The 15,576-nt window shown below is 51.1% G+C and overlaps 1 protein-coding gene across 12 annotated transcripts in view; it reads left to right on the top strand.

Annotated features, from left to right (window-relative positions):
- MEF2D (myocyte enhancer factor 2D) overlaps positions 1–15,576 on the top strand; it is a 172,192-nt gene that overhangs the window by 142,170 nt on the left and 14,446 nt on the right. For 6 of the 12 annotated variants that reach the window (XM_039512663.1, XM_039512665.1, XM_039512660.1 and 3 more), the window contains 3 exons: positions 5,904–6,094; positions 8,719–8,739; positions 13,732–13,861. In XM_039512663.1, coding sequence (XP_039368597.1) covers positions 5,904–6,094; positions 8,719–8,739; positions 13,732–13,861 — 342 coding nt within the window. The remainder of the gene's footprint in view (positions 1–5,903; positions 6,095–8,718; positions 8,740–13,731; positions 13,862–15,576) is intronic. The other 6 variants (XM_039512667.1, XM_039512671.1, XM_039512670.1 and 3 more) reach the window with 3 other exon arrangements.

Here is a 15,576-nt window from a genome sequence, read left to right as displayed (position 1 = left end):
TAATGAGCAACATTTGTCAAAAAGAGCCCTAAATCCGAACAACGTGGCTGGGTTTAATGAGAGTGGGTCACGCGCATCTTTGGCACGGCATAGAGAGGGTTTAATCAAGGGTGAGTTCAGCCCTGGATGCTTTGATGTAAAGGAGATCGGCATTAACCCTGGGCTCTGGATCCTCCAGCCACATGGACCCTTTAGAACAGGGCCGAACTCGAACCCCACATCCACGGTGCTGATTCTGTGCTGCCCGTCCCAGGCTGCCAATGGGCTGCCAGGTAGTCCAGAATCCCTGTCGCACCGTGCGCTAGGGGCCAGGTCCCAGCATGCCCGTATGCAGGGCTGGCTGTGGGAGCGGGGCAACGTGATGCAGCTTATGGCAGACAGCCCCTCCCTTGCCCCGCTGCGGTGCCTTTAGGTCTCTGGTATATTGCCAGGGTGGGGAGCCTGTCCCTGGGTCTTTAGAGCATTCGAAATCTGGCTCTGAATTTTGCTGCTCGAGCTCATCTGCAAAGTCAGGGCTGCTGGGAAAGAGGCGCTAAGGACTGGCCCATACCTCCAGGCAGAGACACGCTCTGTCACTTTCTATCACCCCCCAACAACTCGCCCACCTCCCCCCCCCCGGCCCCCACGTCAGCTGTTGTGAGCGGCTGTTCCAGCTTCTAGCTTGGCAGGTCCCATGAATGTCAGAATTGACGTCACTGAAGCATTCCTCTCATTCCTCCAGCCACTCCAGGAAATGGAAGCGGGGCCGCAGGGAGCCCTGCGATTCTCTCAGCGCCTGTTGTTTTCAACCCAGGCCTCGTTCCCAAGATCCCATCTAGCCCCTGTCCTCACCAAGCCCCAGACAAACTTCAGATGGCAGCATTTTGGGGCAGAGAAGTGGGGAAGAGGCGGCGCGCCCCTCGTATTCACTAGGTAGATGAGACTCCACGGAGATTCCAAAATCTTGGGGCCAGCCGTCGACTTCGGGTTCCACATGAGGCAGTCGCTCCACTCCTCCATCCCCCTCACGAACGTCTCTCTTCTGTTCTCGCTCCCCTCAGCGAGAGAGCTGAGCCTGGCAGGCACCCAGTCAGCACTGTGCGATCACCTGCGACCCCGGGCGCAATCCTCCCTCTGACCGCAGGCCTGGATCACACTGGGGATTCCCAGCCAGTGTGGAGCTGATGTATCGGCTCCATACCCTGCGCCCAGCCCCAGGTGGAGAGAGGGGATTAGGAGGCTTGGCCAGAGTGCGTTGCACTGCGGCTGTTCTCCGATCCCCAGGAGTCACAGGGGGCAGATCGGGACCATGCCTAGAGCGCACCGTGCCGTGGCTATTCTGTGCTCGCCAGGATCCATAGGGAGCAGAGCGTAGCAGTCATGAGGCTGCTCTAACTTACCCGGGGGGCTGGGCTGGCTGCAAACAATCTCAGGATACAGGTGCAGACACATCTTAAGGTGTCCCCACTCCCAAGTACAGGAATAGAGTCACTGAGAATCAGGCCCTGTGTTTTCAGCCCTCCCTTGCTTACGCTGGGTCCCGCTCTGCGGAACAATGCAGGGCTGTAGGATAAGGGTCTTCAGGAGAGCAGGCCCTCTGAAACCAGCGCTGCTGCCACTTAGCTCCCCCCCACATCCCCCCCTTTTCCCTTAGAGGGGGGATCAGAAACGCGGGACGGTCTCAGGGTCGAGGTGCCAGACGTTTGTGGCCAATGGAGTGTGTGATCCGGAGGCGATTGATGTCGCTGGGAATCCAACCAGGGATTTTGAGGGGAACTGGGCCTGAGCAGAAGGCTCCGAGATCCTGCTTTTCTGCTGACTTGTTTTCCTCTGTCCCCCTGCGGTCAGCAGAGGGGACAGAGCGGGACAGCTGACATGTGGCACGTTGGGTTCTCAAAGCAGCATGCTTCCTGTGTGGCTTGAACACACCACATAAGGGTTCTGGGCCAGATGCTGGCAGATGGCCAGCAAGCAGTAGCAGGCACCTGGCCAGCCGTGCTGCTGACCGTGGGGGTGGGATGCAGAGGAGTCCAGATGGGTGAGGTTTTTCTTCAGCCGAATTTCAACCTGCAACCCACATCTTCCTCCTGTCCCTGCACTGCCCCTCCCAACCCGCTGAAAGACCCAGCTCTGTGGATACAGGGGACTGCATAATTATTGCTATTCTGCACTGGCTCAGAATTTCATGGTGATATCAGGCTTAGAACTCAGATCTTCCTGCTCCTAAAGTGCAAGCCCGTGCTGCTTGAATTCAAGGAGAATCCCTGATAGCAGTATAGGGCTTATGACACATGGTGAGAAGTTCTGATTCCATCCCGCAGAGGGAAGTCTTGCGCATACACATCAGCCAGCCCATTTCAGTATACACCCCCAGATCTGCCCAGACAGTAAGGCAAAATGGTTGCCATGGGAGCCATTTGTGCGTCTTATGTTAAGGAACCCTTATGGCTGGAAAACATAAGTGTTTTGAACATTATCTGGCCTTGCCCCACTCTGCTTGCACACGGTCTTGCATAAAACCCTATAGCAAGCGGCTGTGAAAAGAAATCTGCTGAAAGCGCTGAAGGTCGAAGAGGAAATTTTATGCACCTCCGTCATCAATTAATATAAAAGCCGGTGGCCTTGCAAACGAGATAGGGTCTATGCAGAACACAGTGCCCCCATGGACTAGGCTAATGTACTGATTTACGAACATGCTCAGGAGTTGCATTTGACGCAGGGTCCACACACCCCCTTCTGAACCCCTTTACAGGGCATAAGCCAGCCTGTTTGGGGTCAGGAGGAAAGCATCCTCAAGGGCAAGCTATCGCATCGCTACCAGGGTTCTTGCAGCTTTCTTGGAAGCAGCGGGTACTGACTACAGCAGTTGGTGCTGGTTAGAGGCAGCATACTAGGCCAGATAGACCACGGGTCTGGCACTCCCTGTGTTCCTTCAATACAAAGCAGCCCAAAACCGAGCAGATTTGACTCCCCGCAGAAGATCCCACCTGCAAGGAAAGGGGAACAGCCAGAGTTCCTTTATGGTCCAGTGATCTTCTGCTACAGGCCAAATTCTGGAGGCCGTTGGCAGCCAATGCAAATTAGAGCAGCCTTGAGGCTTTTCTAACTTACGCAGGGGGTTCCAAGCTAGCCCAGAGCAGTCCTAGGCCTGGTCTACACTAGGGGGGGAGGGTTCGATCTAAGGTACGCAACTTCAGCTACGCGAATAGCGTAGCTGAAGTCGAAGTACCTTAGTTCAAATTACTTACCCGTCCTCACGGTGCGGGATCGACGTCCGCGGCTCCCCCGTCGACTCCGCCACCGCCGTTCGCGGTGGTGGAGTTCCGGAGTCGACGGGAGCGCGTTCGGAGTTCGATATATCGCGTCTAGATGAGACGCGATATATCGAACTCCGAGAAATCGATTGCTACCCGCCGATATGGCGGGTAGTGAAGACGGACCCCTAGAATCGGATGAGAACAAAGACGGCTTTAAGACACCTTTGCCATCTCCCTCCTGCTCAGCTGGGTCAAACGCTCCTTAGCTGTAGTTGGGGATCAGGCCCTGTAAGCTGACAACACATCGCCAGTGTCTCCTTGTTCGCCCGCACGTCCTCACTGGGCCTGATTCCCCTCTCCTGCGGCGCCTGATCCAAAGCCCAGCTGTCGTCAGGGGGAGCATTTCCATGCTCCCAGACATGTACGGTCCGTGTGGTAGCTCCTTTGACTTCAGTGCGGTTCCAGATGTGTAGCTATGCAGAACACTGCACGTGTGCACCAGGCCAATGTAAACACCCACACCCACCTCCCTCCAGCGTCAGGGCATTACCATTTGGGGGCAGAGATCTGGCAGGGTAATTAATGGGTATAAATTACAGCACAACTCACTTTAAGACCCCTGCACCAGAGCAATCGCGAGGCAGGTCAGACCTAGGGGACGACTGACAGTAGCCAGGTTGTGCGGGTTTTCGCCCCAGCTGGGCGCACGTCACGTCTGAAACACCACTGCCACCAAGCCGCCCCCTGAAATGCAGATGTAGCGCGATTGTGAATCTGATTAATAATGCAATCAGCGACCTATTTTTCCCAGTCTAATGTGTGATGAATATGAGTGCTGAATCTTGGTGATTGCTAAATGTCTTTCTAACTTAGGGGCCTATTCAGAAAATAATAATAATAATCTCCTCAGAACAATAATCTCATCCAATTGATTCTTTTCCTGACGTTCATCAAATCTTTTTTTAATTTTTTTTTCTTTTTTTGCTTCGCACGTAAAATTCTAAATTGGGGTGGGGGGAAGAGGAGGGCGGACCTCTGCGCTTCACGGGGGTGTTGGGATAAGGGGCCCTGATTCTCAGTTACACTTTAAAGTCAGCGTGACTGTGATATGGGCCCTCTTTGAGGTCCCTTTACGCTGCCAAAATGGTTCAAAGCGGCCCCAGTGTAAATGAGAATCAGGCCCTTAATATTTGTTACTTGTATTGCAGTAGTGCCTGGAGGCCTCAATAAGTGGGAGGAAGGGTGGCCTGGTGGTTACAGCTCTAGGTTGAGGCTCCAGAAAGGTGGGGTCACGTCCCAGACATTTTTGCAACATTAGACAGATCTTGGTGCCTCAGTTCCCCATCTCTAAAAAGGGATAACAAAAAGGATAACAACCCTCCTCTGCCTTATAGCAGGGTGGTAAGTCAGGAGAGCTGGCTTTAGATCTCAGCACTGCCACAGATTTAAAACTAAATCCATTTCACCGGTTCCTTCTTAGCGCAGTTACCAGCATGTCCGTCTCAGGTGCAGCAGGCTCTGAGGCCGAGCCTCAGCCCGGGCAGCATTGTTACAGAAGGAACAAATATTTTGTATTGGGCTCTTCCGTCTAGCAGAGAAAGGTCCAATATGATCCAAAGGTTGGGAGTTGAAGCCAGACAAATTCAGACTGGAAATAAAGTGCACGATTTTGGGTAATTAACCACTGGAATATCTTGACCCAGGCTCACGGGGGATTCTCCATCCCTGGCAATTTGAAATCAGGATTGGATCTTTTTCGAAAAGATGGAATTATTTTATGGAAGTTCTCTGGCCGGTGTTACACAGCAGGGCAGAGTAGATCAGAGGTCCCCAAACTGTGGGGGGTTCACACCCTGGGGGGGGCATGGAAGAACATTTTGGGGGGGAGCGGCAGGGTCTAGGCCAGCCCCCATGGGGGGCGGGGAGGAAGCGCCACCCAGCCCCACTCTGGCCCCATTTCCAGCCTTGGCCCCTGGCCACGGCTCCATTCCCGGTCCCGGATCCAGACCCGCCCCTAGCGGCCCCCTTACCCCTGTCTGTGCCCTGCTCCCCCCCCCCCGCAGCCATGGCCCTATTCCCGGCTCCTGGGGGAGGCATGGACAAGGCTGGGGGGACTGGGGGTGCGACTGTGAAAAGTTTGGGGACCCTGGACTAGATGATCACAATGATGCCTTCTGGCCTTGGAATCTATGACAACAAAAATGCACGATCGCTTGTAAGGTGCCCAGAGACTGTCGTGGTGGGACCAGCTGAGAACTAAGCTGGGTGCTGGGCGTTGTGGTCAGACAGCCTCTGCCCCAAAGAACTCCCGTTCGAAGAGACCCGCCCGAAAAAGGGGTGAGAGCGAGGCTGGATCACAGGGCCTGATTCTCTTTTACACGAAGGCCCCTTCGCGTCACTCCAGCCGTGCAAGGGGCCTCAGAATGGGCAGAAATGACTTTAAGCCCTCGTTGCCCCGTGTAAAGGGGAGGTGGTCGAAGTCAGGATGAGGCCCCTGCTTTTTGGCGCTGCAGCCTTTGAACGCTCATTCCACAGGGGGGGTTGATGACCGCGAGATGGGCCCAGCTGTGGAGAATGGGTGTAGGGTGATGGAGAGCCGAGCCCTGCGTCTCCTCTTCCGACTGTTTCCGAAATGTCTTTGCTTCCCCCCTCCCCTGCCCCTTGCAGGAAACGGGTATGTCAGTGCCAGAGCCTCGCCAGGTCTCCTCCCGGTCTCAAACGGCAACACCATGGGCAAGATCATCCCAGCAAAGTCGCCGCCGCCGCCCTCCCACAGCACGCAGCTCGCCGCCAACAGCCGCAAGCCGGACTTACGTGTGATCACCTCGCAGGGCGCAAAGGGTTTGATGCACCATTTGGTGAGTGCCGCTGAATTCCAGGGTGGGGAGGAGAGGAGGGGAATTCTCTCAGTGTCTGAGCTGCTGCAGCTCCCACCGGCAACCAGATTCCCCAGTCAGAGCCCATCCTGCTGCAGCAAGCCGGGGTGTGGCCTTTGGCTTGTTACTCTAGACTGCTGCGGTATTTCCCAGCAACGGTGCATAATGCTGCAGCTGATGACAGCGCTGCCGCTGGATTATTACTATAAAGTACTCTTAATATTCCCCAGTAATGGCCCATAATGTTGCAGTTTACAATGGTGTTGCTCTAGACTATGGCAATATTCCCCAGGAGTAGCCAGGCTGTCCCACGACAAGCAAACAAGATTTTACTTGGTCCTGCCTCGGTGCAGGGGGCTGGACTGGATGACCTCTCGAGGGCCCTTCCAGCCCACCATTGCTAGGATTTTACGATTCTCAGATTGTAAAGGCGTATGACTGGCTCTGTCTTAGGGGCCAGACTCTCGTTTATACTAGGGCTGCTTTGCACCACTCTGGTAACACAAAGAAGTTTTAAAGCAACCGTAAATACAGTGGGCCAGATTTTCAGTTAAGCCCAGGCCCCTTTAAATCCCTCATGAAATGACCACCAACTGTAATTTATACTCCTTTTCAGGCCCCTTCGGACTGCCAGAGTGGTATAAAGTGGCCTCCGTGTAAATGAGACTCAAGCCCTGGGGGGAAAGGGGCGTTTCATTCTGGGCGTGTCTTCACTGCAAAGTAAACTCGAGTTACAACCCGAGCGTTGCCTCTCCCTTGAGTCCTGTCCACATGCACAAACCCTTAACTCAAGTGTGGTGCTATTAACTCACGCTGGCTGGCCCGTGATGGGGAATTGATTACTGCTTGAGTGAGCACATCAGCTGCTAACACATCACTGTGGTTCTGTCCACACTGCCAATAAAAGGTGTGTGTTTCATGTGGATTAGCTAACTTGGGTTAAAATAGCAGTGAAGACATGGTAACTCAGTTTTTAACTTGGGTGAGAGCTCAGATTCAACCCCAGCCTTCCCCTGGGCTTTAATTCAAACTGCTAACCCAAGTTAAGAACACAGCTATTTTGCAAGGTAGACCTGCCCTCTGGGTACGAATAACTAACTGGAGTGGTGTTAACTTGAGTGTAGAGAACTCGAGTTAACTCTGCAGTGAAGACATAGGTATTGAGTTAGCTAACTTGGTTTTATACCCCTCTCACACCTTTCTTCCCATCTGACAGTCCCAGTCAGAGTACTCAGAATGTGTCTACACTCCAGCTGCCATAGCAGCAAAGCCACAGCATTGCAGCTCTGCTCCTGAAGTGTGACATTTTTCACAGCCCTGAGCAATGTAGCTAGGTCAACCTACGTTTTTTGGTGTAGACCAGGCTTCGCATGTGGAAAGTTACCCACTCACATAAGCGTATGCGGGACTGGGGCTGAAGAGAATCAGTCTAAACTGTCTATGCAAAAAACGAAACTAAGTAAAAGATTCCGATGCACAAAAAGCCATGGGAAAGTTTTGAAAAACAAAACAATATTGGCCAGTTCAAATCCAAAATAATAGATGGGGATCACACCAAGTTTCTGAGACCTTGTCTACACACAAAAGTTGTCCCACATTAATTATATCAGTCTAGTTAAAGGGATGCAACCTCTAGGGCTTTGGCTACACTTGCATTTCAAAGCGCTGCCGCGGCAGCGCTTTGAAGCGCTAAGTGTAGTCAAAATGCCAGCGCTGGGAGAAAACTCTCCCAGCGCTGTCCGTACTCCACCTCCCTGTGGGGAATAACGGACAGCGCTGGGAACGCCCAGCGCTGGGGCTTTGACTACACTGGCGCTTTGTAGCGCCGCAATTTGCAGCGCTGCAGAGGGTGTGTTTTCACACCCTGCTGCAGCGCTGCAAATTTGTAAGTGTAGCCAAGCCCCTAGTGTGGACACAGTTATACTGGTATAAAGATGCTTACAGACACTCCCCGACTTACGCAATCATTCTGTTCTGGAAAGCCTTGCGTAACTCAAATTTTACGTAAGTCGGAAACTTATACCGGTACGTTACGCAAAAATTTCTGCAGCTCGAAAATCCTATTTCTGGCTTATGGAACTTTTTCTGTAAGTGCGCATTTGCGTAAGTCAGGTCTTGCGTAACCCAGGGAGCATCTGTATACTCTCCTGTACAGGGGCTGAATGGGTATACCTGTAAAGGACTCCTCGTTCTTTTTGCTGATACAGACTAACACGGCTACCGCTCTGAAACCTAACCTGTATAGTTATACTAGTGCACAAACTGTGTGTAGAGCGAGCTTTAGCTATTTTGAAGGAGTTTCTCAGGAAGATAAATGCATTAGCCTCTTTATTTCCGCTCATGAGAAGACAGCACTAAAGACTGCAGGCTTGAATTCCCAGTTACGCTAACGCCCCTTTACACCAGTATGGCAGCGTAAAGGAGTCCTAAAGGGGGTGTTGATGTCATTTATGGCCACCCTAGGGCCCCTTTCTCCTGCCAGAGCTGGGTAAAGGGGCCTCAGTGTAAATGAGAATCAGGCCTTTGGAGTTGGGCTTGGAAACAGTTGGCGAAAGGCGTAAATGTAACGGTGCCTCTTGGTTTTATTTCTGTTCTTCTGCATTCAGACGGAGGACCACTTGGATCTGGTGAGTTGCCTTGCGCTGTGTGTGTTTCTGTAGAGTCGTGTCCTGACATGAGTCTTTCTGTTTCCTTTAACACCTCCTTAAACACCAGGCCTGGAGGGATGGGGGCAGGGGTTAAAGAAGGCATTGAACATCACGGGCCTAATTCTCATTGACTCCAAGGCCCCCTTTACGCTGCTTTGGTGGTGTAAAGGAGCCTTCAAGTCAGTGCAACTGTAATTTCCAGTGCTATTATTTTATAGAGCAACCGAGAATTGGGCCCTAGGAATCTGTATGTCAGGGAAAATCATTTTCTGCATGGCAAAGAAAAGCTATAGGCCCGGGTCCCCGGCTGGTTTAAATTAGCACAGTTCCAAAGGGCCAACTCTCCAGCTGGTGTTAATGTTGATGTCACTCCATTCTAGTCAATGGGCCAGATCCCTAATTGGTGTAGACGGGTGTCACTCCACTGGAGTCAATGGGCCAGATCCCCAGCTAGGGTAAATCAGCATCGTCCCATTGGCGTCACGGAGCTGTATCCCCAGCTGGTGTAAATCGGCATAGCTCCAGTAAGTTCAATAGAGCTACGCTGATTTACACCACTTGGGGATCTGGCCTAACGCCGTTACAGGGAAGTTCTTCAAATATTAAGAACTCTTTAAAAAACAAAAACAAACCCAAAACCGGAAAGTGATATCTGAATTCTCCGTCCCACACATTCATTCACAAGAACTGATTTCTGCAGAGGAACACGGCTTCTCATTATTTTTATAGCTTTTCCTGCCAGCAAAGTGAGTGCTGTCACCTTGTTTGTGGCAATAATACCGTTTCGTCCTGATGCTATTCTGGTGCAGCGCGGACGGGTAACAGGGTCGTGGCAGTCAGGAAAGGTTGTAATAGCCATAAATTACGGTGCTACAGAGCAGTGGATAGCAGAGCACTAATGGAAAGGTCTCCGGAGGCAAATTGCAGGTGCCTTTCCCACCCTGCTAACAGGCAGTGTGGCCTAGTAGGTAAAGCACTGGATGGGGCCTCAGCAGACGTAGGTCCTACTCTTGGCTCTGCTGCTGGGTGACCTTAGGCAAGACACGTCCCTGCTCTATGCCTCAGTTTTTCCTTCTGTAAAATGGGGATAACGGTATGGCCCTCCTTGATAAAGCACTTTGAGACCTGTTGATGAAAAGTGCTGTGTAAGAGCTCGGTAGTATTATTGCTGTATAAACCCATCCCATTTAGTGCAAACACGCCCTTGGCTCTGTTAACACAAAGGTCAGCTCAAACCTTCTCCTCTTACTTGGCTCCCTCCATATTGCTCAGCCCACCTCCCAGGTCCTCTTTCTATAAACAACCTCTCCCACCTCCTTTATACACAGGCATAGCGATGAGTCACCTGCCTCTCAGTGAGTCAGCAGAACCCACTTAACCCTTCGCCAGCAGGATCAACCCCAGCTAACAGAGTGGGTGTGTTTCTGGCAGCTTCTAAACCATAGACCGTGGAGAGCACCACAAGAGGGTTCACAGACTATTTAAAGGGATATTACCCTATTCCTATACACGACACTGAGACTTTTAATTGAACTGTAGAGCTATCCCCATCCATCACGACGTCAGTGACAAGCGATTTCACCTGGGAGCACGTATGCATGATGTTGTAATGATCTCGAATGGAAGTGTGGTACTCAGAACAGTTAACAATCTCGCATGGCTGTCAAAATAACCAGGGGGATGGAGAGCATTAAAATGCCGACAAAATTTGCCTGCATGGAGAGGCACTAAAACTTTGTTAATTATAACAACCTGGCATGGCGTGAAATCACAGCGAGTCCTAAATTGCTGACTTGATTGCAGTGTTGGGGCCTGATTCTCATTTACACTAAGGCCCCTTTATACCCCTCAGGGAGTAAGTGTAAATTACACTTACACCTATTTTAAGGCCCCTTTACCCTGCGAAAGTGGTGGGAAAGGGCCGCAGGCCCCTGTGTGCTTTATGGTTTTATCATCTTGCTATTGCTGTAACACTCCCATCAACCCTGCGGAACGGAAGAAGCTGCCTCCCTCCATTTGCTCTTTAGGGAAGTTGTTTTTCACACAGTTTGGGGAAAAGCAGTTTGTTTGGCTTCATCCTGAGCCTTCCTGGGATCTTCAGAGTCAGGGAATAGGACCAGTGCTTGGTCCTTACAGGCTCAAATTCACTCCTGTGCAGAGGATCTGCAGAAAATCTGAAGGGCTTGTCTACATTGGAGGAATTGACCAGAATAGCTATTATGGAATAAGCTGTTCTACAAAAACTATTCCAGAAGAACTCTTGTGTGGACACTTCTATTCTGGAATAGCTATAATGCTTATTAGGGTTTGTCTACATGCGAAATTTATTCCAGATTAAGGTAGGGTGTTAATTTAAAGAAGAGTACCTATTCTTGAGTAACTCCATGTGTGGGCCACCTTCCCAAGTGGATTAAGCTAATTCAGAATAAGGCACTTTTATTTTAGAATCAGAGCATTCATACATGGAGTTATTCCAGAATAGTTATTCCTGAATAGCTATTCCAGAATAACTCCAGGTATAGACCAGCCCTTAAATTTCCATCCTACCTTTTTCTGAAATAACTTCTCCTTATAGACATGCCTTTACAAATTCCACTTAAATCCTAGTCTGGGAACTATGGGCCTGATTCTCCCTTGCCCTTTACCTTGGGCAAAGTGGATGCAAAATACCACCAATTTCACCTGGTAGTGCTTTGCACTTGTTTTGCACTGGTGTGAATCACAAGGGGCCTGATTCCCATTTACTCTACCCCTTTACACCGCTCCGGTTATGCAAAGAGACCTTAAAGTGAGAGTGACTGTAGCAAACCCTTTCTAGTGTAGGCAAGGCCTTAGTGTAAATGTGGGTCAGGCCCAGTGTGCAATGGGGGGAACTGGGCCCTTGAAATGAGACTGAAGTGGTGCATGGTCCTTGGGCTGGTGGAGCCCAGCTCTGATTTCCCTTGTCTAGGAACTCAAGTAAGGTCTGTACATTGGCTTCTCAGGAGCCAGAAAATGGCTTTTGGAAGGCCAGGTTCAGAGCAGCACACTGCACCCAATCCCAGAAGCTGGTCATCGGCTTGGCTTGTTACCGTGGGCTGGCTGGACCCCAAACTAAATCCTAGCCACCACTAAGGCATTTGTTTTACATACTCTTAACCCGTGGGGCAGTGGTCACAGACCAGGGTTTCGTTGGCTGCGGGATGCGCGCCTCGGAAACCTGTTTCTCCAGCCTCAAGATTTAGTCGTTGTCGCCCATATAATCGTCTGCCCTTGGTTCTTTGGAGCTGATCTGTCCACCGACCTGCCGCTTTGCAAAGAGCTGGCTTCTGAAACTGGCGTGCCAGGGTGCTGCCAAGCCAAGGAGACACTTGACTGACCGTTTGGTGCCTTCAAATGCTAAGGCATGGTGGAGTGGGGAGGCTCAGGAGTTGCATCAGCCTTAAGCGTGAATCCTGTCTGAATCTGTCTGTGTCTAGCGGCCCTATAGCACCCGTCTCACCGTCTCTGAATGCTTCCCCGGGTAAATCAGATCAGCACAGCTGAGGTCTCCTGGTGGCATCTTCACGTGCCATTTTCGGAGGTGGTTCCCTTGCTCCCTGTCCTTCACGACCCGCAAGGCAGCTGTCGCCCTCCACTCCCATTGACCGGGCGCAGACAGCAACTCGCTGTCTCGCCTGGGGCCCGAAATGACCCGGCGGGCATCGCGCCATGCCAAGCACGGTCTAAGCTGGATTCTGTTTCGGGTTTCTTTGGGTGACATGTGCCCGGGTGCCTCGGATTAGAGTCAAGCCTCTTGAATCTGATTTAAATCAGATTAACATAGGCAGCCTGGATTATCTGGTTTGCAAACAGGGCCTCAGATCCACCCAAATAACTGGGGGGGAGGGGGGAGGTGCTGCTATCCAGGGCAGCATGTTTGCATAGTGTGTCAGTGGGCCTCAGGGGGCCACTCTTTAAAATGGGGGCTTGTTAATGAGTGAAGCCCACAAATCTCACTCGGGGCCCCATCCAGCACTGCCAAGAGATGCTGAGTACCCTCCATTCCCAGGGAAGCCAAGGGGGCTGATTCTCAGGCACGTTCGATACAGGGATGGAGGACGTTAAGATAGCTTTAAGTCACCTTTGTACTTCTCGGGCCTGATCCTCATTTACACCAGACTGTTCTGGTAACTTAAAGGGTCCTTAAACTGGGTATAAATTACCTTGGACAAGTCAAAGTCTGTCCATGCCTCAGTCCCCCCCCCCCACAATGATAGCACTGCCCTACCTCACGGGGGGGCTGTGAGGACAAATGCATTAAAGACTATAGCATGCTCATGTACGGGGGTGAGGGGAGCCAGATAATTACCTAAGATAAATAGTCTTTCCAGCCCCTGGTGTGTAAATTAGAGCAACCTCAGGGCATTTGTCTTAAGAGTAAAATTCACCTCTGTGCAGGGTGCCAGCCCAAGAACTATGCAAGCCAGAAAAATAGGATTTAAGTGGGACATAAGTGGCACATAGGACCTCTCTGCAGGGTGAGTGTCCCTGAAAGCCCTGCTTTAGCCTCCCCTGCTGTTTTGTTTAAAAAAGAAGCATCTCTTTGAACCAATTCACTTTGGCTGGTTTGCTTGGGGCAAGTTACATTGAACTATATTCTCCTTTAAATGAAGGCCTCTTTTCCCTGCTGTGGCAGGGAAATGGCGCCTTAGTGCCATGGAGAATCAGGCCCGGGGTATTTTAAACATCAGAAGGAAAATAATAAAATAAAACCTAGTGCAAATGATCCGGCTACTGAAGGGAATACGGGTCCTGAGAGCCTGGAACTGATGGATTTGAAAGTGGTCTGGTGTTTTAGTCTTCTGCGTACCGGAATTCCTCCATCTAGCCTACTGCTCTGTCTCCAGCAGTGCCCAGCGGTTGGCGGTTGCAGACGAGATTTTGGAAACCTAACCCACTGGTGGGTTAAACGCATCCAGCTTATAATTCCTTCTCCGTTTGCTTCCCCAGCAGAATGCACAGAGGTTAGGAGTCTCCCAAGCAACTCATTCTTTAACCACGCCTGTTGTGTCGGTGGCCACTCCAAGTTTGTTGACCCAGGGCCTGCCTTTCTCTGCCATGCCCACAGCATACAACACAGGTAAGTGCGATGGACGTGAAATTATGGTGTTGACTGGAACTGCCGCCGGCATGTTGCCAACTTTTCCCACACAGCGCATAACATCCTGTGGAACTCATTGCCACAAGATATCGCTGAGGATAAGAGCGTAGCAGTATTTTTTGTTTTTAAAGAGTGGTCATTTATATGGATAATGAGAACATCCACTGTTACATCAGTAAGGATTTTAAGGCCATGATTCTCATTTATGCTAAGGCCTCATTACGCCGTTGTGGCAATGTCAAGGTGCCTTGAAGTGGGTGCTAATTACAGTTACATCCACATCATGGCCCTTTTATGCTTCCAATGCAGTGTAACGAAGTCTTAGTGCAAATGAGCGTCCGGACCAAAACCCAGCATCCTTCTGGGCATAAGCCAGTTACTAACTGGTTGGGGCTAGGAAGAAAGAGAGATGAAGGCTATGGAACACCTGTCCCCAGAAAAGGCACTATGTCTCTGGAACCTGCCCCACACCCGTGCAGAGTGGAAGGTTTATCGGTTTCTTGTATAACGCAGTTTGGCACCTACTCAGAGAATATCTTGTAAAAATGCTGCATGAAGCTGTTTGTCTGGATGAGCCCGGAGTAGGCGGGTGGGGAACACCCTCTTATAATTAATAGGTGTTGCCCAGCAGATGTCTGCTCACAGGCAAGTAGAAGTCTCCTCTCCCTGCATGGATTTCAACCTTGCTCAGAGCGTCTAGTGCAAGGCTAGATTATGAATGCAGCATAGGTTTGTGCTCATCCCTCTGCATAGGGGTGACAGGGAGAAAATGTTCAAACGTGGCTGCCTGAACTGATATCAGAGCTGCTATTGTGATGATCATTGCTCCTATTACTGTGGGGTCCTGCTGTCCCAGATGATACCAGGGCCCAGGGCCACCCAGGGGGGGGGGAGCAAGTGGGGCAATTTGCCCCGCAGGGGCCCCCACAAGAGTTTTTCGGGGGCCTCGGAGCAGGGTCCTTCACTTGCTCCGGGGGACCCGGAAAACTCTCGCGGGGTCCGGGCCCCTGGAGCTTCTTCCGCTCCGATGAGGGACAGTCTCTTCCCCAAAAAAGCTTCCAGTGCAAGAGGTCTCATCTTTCCTCCTCTCTTTGACGATGCAGAATTTTTCTCTGCTGCGCATCTGCTAGCGGATGAGCCAATCGGCTGTTCTTCAATAATAACCATTTCCAAAGTGGATTAAACTAAACCCAGTTTAAGCCCACCTGAATTCTGAATGAGAGCATCCACACGGGGGTTTAATTCGGTTTAACTAATCCACTTTCAATTCACACTTTTCGGTAATTGAGATTAATTTTCCTGAGTGTCCCCTGTGCACAATCCCCAGTTAGGGTTATCTGGAATTTGAACTGCCGTGGGCTTTTGATGGGCTTGGGGTGAGCGTTCTCCATCCAGGAGAAGTGTATAACCCGCTCAGCAGTGTGTATTATATGTCCCCCTCTATGTCTGCTCTGCAGAACCTACCAAATTAGCTCAAACTAATTTCCACGTGTAGGAAAATCTGCAGTTCAGTCCCCAAGCGTTGGCCAAAGCCAGTGGCTGTCATGCCCAGTGGCTGTAAAGTGCTACCAAGCCTGAAGGGTTCACAGCTGGTGTAAATGCCTGAGCCAGGCACAGAGCCGCAGAGAATCGAGGGTTGGGACTTTCTGGTGGGTGTGCCGCAAATCGGCATAAGTAACTTTGGCAGCCTTTCA

This window comes from Mauremys reevesii, linkage group 24 (genome assembly GCF_016161935.1).
Source record: "Mauremys reevesii isolate NIE-2019 linkage group 24, ASM1616193v1, whole genome shotgun sequence".
NCBI lineage: Eukaryota > Metazoa > Chordata > Testudines > Geoemydidae > Mauremys > Mauremys reevesii.
This window is presented reverse-complemented; position numbering and strand designations above follow the sequence as displayed.